General features: G+C 58.8%; 1 protein-coding gene across 3 annotated transcripts in view; it reads left to right on the top strand.

Moving 5' to 3' along the window:
- The first annotated feature begins 1,288 nt into the window (after nt 1-1,288).
- Nucleotides 1,289-12,447, top strand: part of Tmem114 (transmembrane protein 114) — a 13,574-nt gene continuing 2,415 nt past the window's right edge. Inside the window, exons 1-3 of one of the 3 annotated variants that reach the window (XM_046445029.1) lie at nt 1,289-1,543; nt 1,823-1,903; nt 11,934-12,071. In XM_046445029.1, coding sequence (XP_046300985.1) covers nt 1,324-1,543; nt 1,823-1,903; nt 11,934-12,071 — 439 coding nt within the window. In that variant the 5' untranslated portion in view covers nt 1,289-1,323. Of the gene's footprint in view, nt 1,544-1,822; nt 1,904-2,563; nt 6,116-11,933; nt 12,072-12,447 lie in introns of those variants that run through there. The other 2 variants (XM_046445051.2, XM_046445039.1) reach the window with 2 other exon arrangements.

The following is a 12,447-nucleotide window of genomic DNA, read 5'->3' as shown; positions in this document are numbered from 1 at the left end:
ATGGTGGTGGTGATGGAGATGGTGGTGGTGATGGTTAGTGATGGTGGTGGTGGTGATGGTGGTGGTGGTGATGGAGATGGTGGTGGTGATGGTTAGTGATGGTGGTGGTGGTGATGGAGATAGTGGTGGTTTAGTGATGGTGGTGATGGAGATGGTGGTGATGGAGATGGTGGTGGTGATGGTTAGTGATGTTGGTGGTGGTGATGGAGATAGTGGTGGTTTAGTGATGGTGGTGGTGGTGGTGGTGATGGAGATGGTGGTGGTGATGGTTAGTGATGGTGGTGGTGGTCGTGGTGGTGATGGAGATGGTGGTGGTGATGGTTTAGTGATGGTGGTGATGGTGATGGTGGTGGTGGTCGTGGTGGTGATGGAGATGGTTAGTCATGGTGGTCGTGGTGGTGATGGAGATGGTGGTGGTGATGGTTAGTGATGGTGGTGATGGTGATGGTGGTGGTGGTCGTGGTGGTGATGGTGATGGTGGTGGTGGTGGTGATGGAGATGGTGGTGGTGATGGTTAGTGATGGTGGTGGTGGTCGTGGTGGTGATGGAGATGGTGGTGGTGGTGGCTATGATAATGAAGGGACTTTGGCGGCAGAGACGACAGATTTAGAGAATCGGGGCTACCCTGTTGCTTCATTGAACTTTTATAAAACACGAACCTGCCTTTCCCTCTTAGCAGCCCGGAGAGACCGCTCCAGGTGGGTTTTGGAAGCAGGGTAGTTGGAGCTGGACGGGGGCGCCCTTGCAGAGCGTCTGCAAACCCTGGCGGGACCCTGGGGCCCGCGCGCCCCTTCCCGCTCCCTCCCACGATCCCCGTGGTGCCTGCGGGGCACCGCCCACGTCCAGGCGGCGTGGCCTCCGCTCGGTCCTCGGGCGGAGCCAGAGCTCCGAGCGGGGTGGGCGGGAAACTCCCTGGAGTAAAGGGTTGGAAGCGGGGAGCGAGGCGGCGGGGACGGGAGGCCGGGGGCGGGCGGAGTGGGGCGCTGGGGGCTGGCGGAGCGGAGGGCGCGCGGTCCGGGGGGGGAAAGTGAGGCGCTGGGGATCCGAGATCGGAGCGCGGAGGCCGGCAGGTGGAGGTGGGGAGGGACGAGCCCGCGGAGCAGGGGCCGGGGGTCTGAGCGCCGGCGAGGGGGCGTCCGAGGGCGGAGCAGGTGTGAGCCTGGCGGCAGGTGAGGGTGCGAGGGCGGAGCCGGGTCCGGGTCGCGGTCGGGCTCGGGTCCGGCGGGGAGGGTGGGCTGGAGCCGGGAGCTCGCGGCGGGCGGCGGGCGGCGGGCGCTGGCAGCGCAGAGGGGCCGCAGGGACGCGGTGGGGTCGGAGCTGGCGATGCGGGTGCGCCTGGGCGCGCTGGCCGGCTCGGCGGCGCTCACCGGGGCGCTCAGCTTCGTGCTGCTGGCGGCCGCCATCGGCACCGACTTCTGGTACATCATTGACACCGAGCGGCTGGAGAGAAGCGGCCCCGGCGCGCAGGACCCGCTGGGGACAGCCAACCGCAGCCAGCCCGAGTCTCTGAGCTCGCACTCCGGGCTCTGGCGGACTTGCCGGGGTAAGGCGCACCAGGGCCCCGGGCGGTGGTCGCAAACGCCCCCTGCGAGGGCCCCGGCTCACTGGGATCTGTTGTTGAGCGCGAACCCCTGCTCCAGCCCCAACCCCCCAAGGCAAGGTCTAGGGGAGCCGGGGAAGGTGGGTCAAGGGCCCGGGCTCGAAATTCTTGCTGGAGCTGCCCCAGCCCTCCTCCTGCCCTCCCGGGGGAGCATCCAGGGCGACTGCAGGGACCAAGCCCTGGGCTGGTCAGCTTGGTCGCTGATTCCTGTGTCCCATCCAGTGCAGAGCTCGTGCACCCCGCTGATGAACCCCTTCTGGCAGGAGAATGTGACAGTCAGCGACTCCAGCAAGCAACTTCTCAGTGAGTACAGCGGGGAGGTAGGTTGGAGGGGGAGCAGCCCCTGCCCAAGCTCAGCTCTGGAGCCTTTCTGCAAACAGTGGGACTGCAGAGCTGGCAGCTGGGGTGGCTTGAGAAGGGAGTAGGTTAAGACCAGGAAGCTGGACTCTGCCGCTCTGTCTGCAATGTGTGGTTAGGGTTCAGTCGTCAACACTGACTGGTGGATTCTATGTGCCTGGCACCTTGCTGATGGAGGGTTAAGATTCAGTCCATGTGCTACAGGCGCTCAGGACTAGCTGGGAAGAGAGAGGTGGCGATGTAGTTTTCTTTTGGAATGGCGAGCAGCGTGAAGGGGCATGGGAAGCCCAAGCAGGCACCTAAACCAGCCTGCGAGCCGAACGTGGACGGAGAGTTCTTATCCCAGAGCCGGGGCTGGCCTGGCCGTGGTGGGGTGCTCAGCACCTGATGAGGAGTCAGCAGCAGCCCTCCCCCGGGCCATCCTGTCTGCCTTTGGTGGCTGGCTCTCCAGTGCGAAGCCCATGCATGGCGCTCAGTAGGGGGCCAGACTGGCAAAGGAGGAGGAGAGCGAGCTCCGCTCCATGAAGGAGGCTTGGGACCAGCAGGCGCTTCAGGACCTCCCCTCTGTCTCTCTCTGGTTCCTGCACCCGCCTATGATGTCATTAGCTCCACTTACGTGTTCACGGTTCCAGTGAGGAATCGAGGCCAAGGGAGGCGGCCTGGACAGGATCTGATGAGGAAAGGAGGACGGGGACCCCCAGACCCTGAACAGCATGGAGAGCCTCAGGTACAGCTACTGAGGCTTGAGGATGGGACTCAGAATAAAGAAGCCGGGCAGGGTCCCTCTTCAGCCACAGTGGCCCTGGGCCACTTCCTGGAGCATGCCACCCTTCCCAGTCACAAAACTTGGAATGCATTGTCCCCTGCACCCAGCGTCTCCCTGCTCCCGCCCTGCCAGCTGACTCCTACCCATTGCACAGGTGTGTGGCATTTTTCAGATAGAATCTGCCTCCCTCAGTAGACCGTGGACCCCTGAGGTCAGGGATGGAGTCTAGTTGTGCATTCTTGACACTTAACCCAGGACCTGGCATAGTGTGGTCATGAGTTTGCTGAACACACATAAGAACTATTTAACAACTGGCTCTCTGGGAAATAATAATTTTCGAAAAGCCCCTGGATTGCAGCTTTGCCAATTACTGTGGCATAAATACTTCACCTGTGGTGAATTTCAGGCTGCAACACAGCAAGCAGTACCTGGCTAAAAAAGTTCCCAGAACTGGCTCTTGTGAGATCTGTGTGACCCCCAGCACCCCTCTGTGTAAGGCCCCTTGGAGGGGACACCTCCCAGATGCCTGGGCTGTGGAAGATAGAGGACAGGTGGGGACACCATGCACTTCTCTTGCGATCCAGATGCATGGGGTGGAACTCTGGGTGTTCTTGGGGCACGGTTTCTAGCATCATCCTGTATTTGAAGTAAGGGAGATGAGGGTTCATCCGGCTCGGACCCTCACAGGAGCCTGACTGGCCCTGAAATCGGTGTCTTAATAACCTCTCTGAGCCTCATTTTCCATCTTGATCAAAATGAGCCATCAAAACCCTGAGGGGTGTGGCCAGGATTCCATAAGAACGAAAATGCATGAAAAGATGAACGTCACCAGGACCTTGTGTGGTGCTGGGGTTGCACTGGGAGCTCCAGGTCACACGAAGGAGTGAGGTGACGGACACAGGCCAAGAGCTCAGTAGGTGTCAGTTCTCTCTTCTTAGCTGCAGTTACACCATGGAGTGCTGACCCTCTGGCAGGCTGGGTGCTGTCATGTAGCCACCATGTCCCAGGGAGGGGTAGGTTGCATGGCTAGCTGTCCTTGGCACGGGGCTGGCTTCCTTTTCAAACTTGGAAATGCAACAAGCCTGCTCTCCAGGATTCTGAGACACAGGCAGAAGTCACGTGGAGAGGCTCCACGTCCATTCGCCCTCAGATGTAGGTCTCATCATCTGGGCGTCACCACCAGCTAGCCAGCTGGCCTTGAATGTCCCGACACCCCTGAGCCCCAGCTCCCTCACGGGCAAAATGAAGGCCACTGTCGATCTCCCTCCTGAGGCTTCTGTGAGGATGGCACTGGAGAGCACCTTTAAAGACCTAGGGCAGTGCGCGGCCGGCCTCCACATGTGGCCACGAGCAGCACTGCTGTTATTGCCGTGTCTCCTCCAAGAAGGAGGGCAAGCTGCCCCTTCAGACCGCAAGTTCATTGAAAATCACCCCCAGAGAGAGCTTTTCCCCCTGGAATCTCTTCTTCCCTCAATGCGTTTTGAGTTTGGTCCAAGTTCTTTCATTACGTGAAGGCTTTTACATAAAGGCTCCTTCGAGGAGCTGCTGCGGAGGCCAGAGAGGCCAAGCGCTGATGAGCGTCACTGCTCTGCGTCACCTCCTGGGCAATCCTGGGGGGGGGGGTGTGTGTGTATGGGAACAAACCTTGATCTCCTTCCTCCAAGAACCCAAGCAGGCCCACAGAGAGCTGCTGGGCAAACCCGCCTGGCCTCCCTGACTCTGTCGGACCTGGTGGTGCGGGAAGCTGAGCAGGAACATCAGGGGCGCGATCAGTGTGCCCCACGCGCTCAGCGATTTCTGTCAGGTGGCAGAGCCGGGTTCCCAAGGGACGGTTCCCTGTCAGCAGGATCCCCCTTGCTCGGGGTTGCGGGGAGCTCTGGGGAGCCATGGGTTTGGCTCCTTGGCCAGGGACCAGAGGGTGTGGGGTGGCTGGGATTTCTTCCAGCTCAGCACGGTGTGTGGAGTGGAGCCAGGCTCCCCAGCCAGCAGGGGACAGAAACTCAAGGTCACTAGTTTAAAGAAGAGGAGCTAGGAGCCCAGGCAAGGGAAAGGCTGAGCCCACCACCATCCAACCCCTCTCCCCTTGCCTCTGTGGGCTGCCTCTCTTCAGCCCCTCGTCTCAGCAGCTTCGCACACTTCCAGCCAGCCTTTCATTGGAGCAGGTGGGTCACATGCTTGGTGCTGAGCCAATCACTGTAGCCAAGAGGATGGGGTGTGCTGATTGGCCAGGCTGAGGCAGTGCCCACCTGTAACCACAGGGATGGACCAGCCTATAGCTGATGAGGGATGGGGCCTGGGGTCCCCTGCCCTCCACTCAGCCAGCCCTGTGACTTCTTATGGGTCAGCTGGTTCCATAAAAAGGCTTTTCTGGGAAGAAATGAGATCACACATGCAAAGCACCCCAGGATGCACACAGTAGGAGCTCAATTATTGCCTCTTTCTGCTTGGAATCATGTTACCTCTCTGAACCTCAAGGTTTTCATCTGTAAAATGGAGCTAGTGATCACAGACCCACCAGACTCATTTACTTACTGAGTTATTTACCTCCCCTACCCCCCCCCCAGCACTGGGCTGGCTGGCTGAACAGAACAGGGGACCCGTGGCTGTTTGTCAAACATGGCTCTGAGCTCTCTCATGTGTCCATCAGCTCGTTTAATCTTTGCAACAGGCAGTAGTACCCTTATCATCCCCAACTTTGCTGGTGAGGAAACCGAGACACAGATCAGTTAGATCAGTTACGTAAGTTTGCACAGCAAAACTGGCAGATCTGGGATTCGAACACTGTTTGCTTCTACCTTGTTAGAGCAATGCTACGCTGAGTTTCCTCTCAGTGTGCTCTGTGTACATTAAGATCGGAGGCCTTGGCAGCCCCGAAGAGGAGCTTCGTGCCTGCTTTATTCTGGTTCAGAGTCCTGCTACCTCACACTGCCTCCTTCCCACTGGGAGCAGAGATGCGCATTACAAAGATGGCTGGCAGGGACATCCCGGAGGCAGGGCGGAGGCAGGGCTGAGCCGGTGGGTTCCAGGCACCCCCAGGAGGCTGGCATTCCTGGACAGTGTGGCCCAAAGTGCTTCTCAGGGGCGCCCTGGTCTTTCCAGGTCCCTCCTCAGCTGCACCTCCCGAGATCCCATGAGGATGACCAGGCTGGTTGGATTGGACCAGAGGGGTCAAACGCTTGGCCCAGCACAGTGCACCTGTGGCTGAAGCTGGACCCAGGTCAGCAGGCTGGCCTGGCTGGCCTCTGAGCAGGAAGTTAGGAATTACCAGTCTGGGTTTCTAGTCTTGCGGGTGCTGGGCTGATGCAGTAGCATGGAAAATTGAAATCAGCCCTCCCACGGTGCTGGGTGCAGCTCCAGAGGGGAAGTGGTGGGGGACAGAAACAGACAAGGGACCGGGGACATGTCGTGCGGAGTTAAGAGGCTGTCTGGGCTGGGAGGGAATGCTGCAGGCGGGAAGGGTGGAGGGAGGGGGGCGGGTCCCCGGGCCAGAGGCCTGTGCTTCAGGCTGGCTGTCTGGAGTATCTGTGGAAAACTAAGACCAAGAATTATTTTATATAATTCTACTTCTAGTGTTTTCCACGTGAGACTCCTGAGAAGTTACTGTGCCATATAAGAAACAATAAGATACAGCCTTGGTGCCCCTGGATGACACTTGTGTGTGTGTGTGTGTGTATATGTGTGTGTGTGTTAATCATTTTAAGAAATATTATACAGCCAGTAAGACAAGGCTAACAGGGTAGAACCCCAAGACGTGGAATATTGCAAGCAGGTTACAGAGGTTGTAGGCATTTATTATCCCTCCCCGAGGAAGCCATGTTATATAACTTTTCTATGGTATTTAACAAAACTTTAAGATGCCCCTTTATTTTGTGTGCCATTAAGACAAAGAAATACTATCAATTATGACCGAGGCAAAGGAGGGCCAACTTTCCTGTTTTCAGCTAAGTTAACGCACGACCGAGCGTGGGTATAGAATTAGGAAAACATGTCGACATATAGGAAATAGACAGAACACAGAAACAAGCCGGGCGAGTCCGCACCAAGCCGTCCTCAGAGGCCGCTCTGTAAGGGGAGGGAGGGGCGGAGCTGGTGTTGGTCAACTGGGTCTCATCTGAAGTTTCTCTAGGAAGGTTTCACATGGGGTAAAAGCCCCCAAGAGGGCTGCCTGCGCGGGGCTTCTCATCAGCAGGCCCAGGGACCCCCTGTGCCTCCCACCACCCCTCCAGCCGCAGGAGCTGAGGTCACGTTGCTCCCAGTGCCTCCCGCTCCTGGACGGTGGCAATCTGTGTTGTCTTCTGTGCCCACCCGTCCACCTCTGAGCCCAGTTCACGCCTCCTGCCCTTACCTCGGGTCTCAGCCGGGACGCTTCCCCTCTTTCCTCGCCCCCACCCCCAGCTTGGCTGAGTGCCCCTTTCTGCAGCCCCACGACCCTCTCTGCCAACCCGCTTTGCCGTGGATTTCAGAGGGCCCTTCACAGCACGTGGGCAGGTGGCCTGGGTACCTGGGGTCTCAGTCTGTGAATGGGAATTAAAGCTTGTTCCTGGTGGAGTCGGCAGGATGAGAGGGAAGGAAGGAACGCTCGCTTGTCCTCGGTGCAGTGCTCACCGTGGCTCCGCCAGGCCAGCGTCCAGGGTCCAGTCGACAGGTGAGGAAACCGGGCTTTGCAGAGATGGTGCTGTGCTCAGTGGGAGGCGGAGTCAGGATTCGAATGCGGGACTTTGCCGAATCCTGCTCTTTCCATGTCACGGTGCATCACGGAGACCATGAAGGCAGCGAAGGACAGCCCTGTCCTCAAGACAGACTCAGGGGCAACTATTCACCAACATTTAAAAAGCCACGCCCCTCCCGGCCCCATAGGACCATGTGTTTCTGAACCTCCCTGGAGTCCCCAAGTCACGGTGACACGTGGAGTCAAAGTCGGTGGTGTGGCGGCCCTTTGGCGGCTGGTTCTGGAGCCTTTCTTCTGCCAGGGCTTGGATGGCTCTGGTTCTGCTAGGAGCTGCGCATCCTCCCCCACCACGACCTTCCGCCACGGCGATCTGCCTCACCTTGGGCCAGCGCTGGAGCCAGAGGACCACGGGCGAAATCTCTGAAACTGAGCCAAAATAAACCTCCCCCTCCTCCCTGAGTTGTTCTTGTAGGTGTTTTGGTCACAGTGGTGAAAGGCTGATGGGCACGACGTGTTGGTCACAGGGAAACACAGATGTCCCCTGGCAGGAGCGTCTCGTTTCTGTTCCTCGTGGGTCGCTTGCCCCTGACTTACTGCAGCAGAGCGTTTTTGAACTGAAAAGATGCCCTCACTTGGGCATCCACGTTGACCTTGATGAGACGCCTGTTGGCATTTCATATTATCAATCCTGTATAATAACCACAGCTGTCATCTCCTGTGCCGCTTATGAGGCTCCTGCTGTATACCATACAAGACAGTGGGGAGGGACATGGTGCCACCTGCAACCAGATGTGCCCACATCCTCAGCCCCAGAACCTTATTTGGAAGAAGCGCTCTGCAGAGGCACTCGGGGATCTGGAGACGAGATCATCTTGGATGCTCTGGGCGGGCCCTAAATCTAACGACAAGGGTCCTTATACGGAGAGGAGAGAAGAGGAAGTGGAGACTGCAGTGGTGTGGCCACAGGCCCAGGCGGGTCCAGGGTCCCTGAAGCCACAGGAAAGTGGAAGAGGCAAGGGAGGCGTTCCCTGGAGCCTTTGGGACTGTGAGGGAGTAAGTTCCTGTTGCCTGCTAGCCGCCCAGTTTATAGCGGCAGCCTCATTATCATAGAATAGGCCCCTGCCAGGCCCCCTGTCCCCAAGGCCCCGGGTGAGGAGGTGTGTCTGCTGGTCTCAGGTCCAGGACCCTTTCCTCCCAAGACCACCAACAGGGAACGGCATGAGACTGGAGTCCAGGAGTCGGGATTCTTGCTTCCGAGTCCGCTGCTCTCCCTGTCATCCCTGCCCGGCCCTCTGGCTCGGCTCTTGGACCTTTCCAGTTTGCAGACTGTGCACGTTGTCGGCTCCCCAGGAAATGAACCACGAGGAAGAAAGCTCTGGGTCTCTGGCCTTGGGTTCCTCCTGCCCTGCCTGACTCCATCGCGCCCTCCCCTCCTAGTGCCTGGGACAGCCCTTGGCCCTGCTGGTGCCCTCAGCCTCAGACCCCCAGGGACCATCTGTAGCTGGACAAGTGGCTCACTGCTCATTGCAACCAGGTCGACACGCACCACGAGGACTCTGGGCGCCTCAGACACAGGTTTTTAGAGGGACCAACAGGACCAGGGATTTGATGGGTGGTTTTGGGAGGGTCCAAGGAAGCAGGGTTTGGTCTGACTGGGCAGTGTCAGAAGTGGGGACAAACAGCCTGTCTGTAGGGAGGGAGACCGAGCAGGACCAGGCAGCCAGCCCCTGTGCTGGGGAGGGGCTTTGGCCTCTGAGAGGCCAGCAGGCCTTGATTTGCCTGTGATGTGGCCTTGCCTGGCTTCCTGGGTCATGCCCCATGACCTTGTCAGGTGGTGCAGCTCTTGGAGGTCACATCTAGGACCCCGTGGCTGGCTATGGGCCCAGAGCCCTCCCAGGCCTGGGGCTCAGCCCCGGGTTACAGAATCCCTGTCTTCCTAGGAGTTCAGAGGTTTCCATGCTTCCTGTGGGTCCCCGGGGCCACCCTGCACCTGGGCTTGGCTGGAAGCGCTGCACCGGAGGGGCTCTTTGACCCGTTTCCATCCCTGGAAGCCTGGAGACAGGGTTGCAAACTTGGGTCATAACCTGCCTCGGCCGTGGCTGGAAGCTGCCGGAGCTTGGCGATTGTAGGCAGCAGGTGTTGGGTGTTTGCTAAACACAGGGGTGGACACAGGCCTGACCCGCTGTCCTGGTTGGCCCTGACTGCTCCTGGTGTATGCTGCGGTCATGGTAGATGGCTTAGTGACTGCCGGTGATTATCTGGCTCTCAGAGTGTTTGGTTTGGGTGATAAGCCCTGTGTGTGCTCTGTCTACATAGCCACAAGGGAGCAACTCTCTGTGACTTATGCGTTTTTGTGTGCTGAGCTCTGTGTGTCTGCTGAATTTAATAAGTCCTCGGCAGTCGGCAGGCAGGAGTTCTCATCTAACCCATGAGGCGCAGAGTGGTCTAGTCGTTCGTCCACAGTCACACAGCTTGTATGCCCTATTAAGTGGTCTTTTGACTGATCACCCTCACTCCAACCCCACAATGATATCCCAGCACCATCCAAATATCCCAGTTCCCAGAAATCTGTCACTCTGCCACATCCACACTCTAAGCACATTCTGAGATGTGGTTTGAGACCGGTGCAGTTTGCAGTAGAACAAAACTTGGAATCGATATTCATGTTCCACGACTGCGATTCTGGAAAAAAAAGAAAGACAAACCCAAACAAAATAAAGAATATGACTTCACACATATGCACACAGAGCTCGACCAGATTTCTGCAGGAGATTGTACAACCCTCCCCTGGGGAGCTGTTCATACCCAGACATTTAATTGAATGTGTAGGACAAGTTGGCTCGAGGGGTGTCTGGGGAGCTCCGGGGGGCCTGGAAACCTCATTAATTTCTACATGAGAAATGATGCCATCTCTCAGCTGCTGACGGGGATGGAGCCGCGCAGGAGCCTGAGCTTGTGGGGCCAGGGTCACACTTCAGCAGCTGCACTGAGCCGCTGGTTCTTCCTTGGACAGGAGGAAGGAGGGCAGCCATGCCGTTTAGGCCACGGAGACAGTACTGCCATCTCTGGTGGTCCTGGGAGGGAGTTTAGCCTGGTTTTCTCCACCTGCCAAGGCTGGTGGCTCTTTGGGGACCTGAAGACAGAGCGGTGTGGTGGAGGCTGGACGGCTATCTTCACCATCTTTATTACTGTGGACGGGTCAGTGCGTTTTCTGTTGCCCCTGACAACCCTCACTGTCCAGTAGGTTTTAATGAAGAAGCTTATTGTGGCTCACATCCTGTAGCTCGAGGTCCAGGGGCCGCCTCTGGCGATGGCGTCTTGCCGGCAGAACCCCGTGGCAGCCTGTGTCTGGCCAGCTGACCTTGCTGTCCTCTTGCTGTCCCAAGGGGGGAATTCTATCTCAGGCTCCACCCTGACGGCTTCCCCAGGCCCGGTTCCAACCCGCTGGCCGGATTACACCACGGGGGCCCTAGAGTCCCATACGCCACCGTTGTGAGGGGTCCCAGGCCACCTGTGTGACGATCTGCCTGTGGCAGGGCTCCTCCCTTGGCGGTGTGCTGAGCCCCTGCTGCTGACCCCTGGCTCCAGCCGCTGGGTATCTGGTCATGAAGAGGGATGTCCAACCACCGCTCCCCCCACCAAGGGCCACTCCACTTCCTGCCTTGTCCTTTGCCCTAGTGTCCTGGGGCCACCACAAAGTCCATGGCCTAGGACGGAGCTAGCTTTGGGCTCCTCCAGGCTCGGCCTCCACCTCTTGTCCCTCCTCCTCCGCGTCTTCAGTCTTTCTTCGAGGAGACACTCCTGCGACGCAGGGACCTTCGAATCCAGGACGATCTCATCTTGCGCTCCTTAACTTTAAGCATCGGCAAAGACCTTTCAAGACCTTCCTGGGAGCTGCGCGGTGTCAGTTCCAACCAGCACCCAGGGCAGTCCTGCAGAAGCCCGTTCCCTTACGTGGACTTCGCTGTCCTCTGCCCCAAACTGTGACGACTCTGGCTCTCTGGGAGAGAAGGGCCAAGGCCCCTGCGGGCTGGCCCCGCCCACGGCTCCGCCTCCGGCAGGCTCCGCCCCTCGCCCCCTGGTCCCCCGGGCGCCTGGTCCCACCCTGCCGCGCTCTGTGCACCCGCTCCTCGCTCCGCCGCGTGCTGCCCTCAGCGACCGCCGGGGGCGCTGTTGCCTGCCTCCTTGCTACTGGGCAGCCCTGTTGGTCACCGGCTCTCAACTCTGGTGTGCGGAGTCTGCTCACGGCTGGACTCCACTCGCTGGCAGGATCTTGGTTTCTCCGCTCCTGAGTGGGCACCGGGGGATAAGTGAGGAGTCCTATAACAGCACCTCGGGGTTCCCAGGGCGGATGGCGGGGCTCAGGGCACACACCGCGCAGGAGGACGAGGCACTGCCACCGAGTCATTGTCATCAGAAGCAGTGGTGGTCACTTCCCCAGCTTCGGGTGCGGCCGTGGTGGGTGCTCAGGAGCTGTGTGTTGGGGGGACGGGGCATGTTAGTAACCTCTGCTGCCCGTGTCCCCTGTCTCTCTCCTCAAGCTATGCACGGGACGTTTGTGATTCTGCTGCCGCTCAGCCTGATCCTGATGGTTTTCGGGGGGATGACGGGGTTTCTGAGCTTCCTCCTCCAAGCCTACCTCCTCCTGCTGCTCACTGGGACCCTCTTCCTCTTCGGAGGTAGGTGTCCACTCTGCGGGTGGTGGGTGCTGGGCAGGGACTCTCAGCAGCTTGTCAGTTGAAGGGATCAGTGGTTTCCAGCCAGGACCCAGGGCCCGACTCCAGGAAAGAAGCAGCGGTGGGGACAGCTTGTGGGGACTGTGGTGCCTTTGCCTGGCCCTGCCAGCTCCGCGCCTTCAGGCTGTGGCCTGGGAAGGGGCCTGGCTGCAGCCATCCTGGAGAGCCACATGGATGGATTAGAAAGAGGCACCACTGGCTCAGAAGGACAAATGCCACATGACCTTGCTCAGACCTGGTCTCAACAAGCCAAGGTCATAGAGAGGGGGCCGTGGGTGGGGCCGGAGAGGTGTCAAAGTTGGGAGGAATGAGTTCCAGA

The sequence above is a fragment of the Marmota monax genome, unplaced genomic scaffold, assembly GCF_021218885.2.
Source record: "Marmota monax isolate L192 unplaced genomic scaffold, Marmota_monax_Labrador192_F-V1.1 WCK01_AAM20220418_F8-fsc00035, whole genome shotgun sequence".
In the NCBI taxonomy this organism is placed as follows: Eukaryota; Metazoa; Chordata; class Mammalia; order Rodentia; family Sciuridae; genus Marmota; species Marmota monax.
Note: the sequence above shows the minus strand (reverse complement) of the source record. Positions and strands in the feature narration are given on the sequence as shown.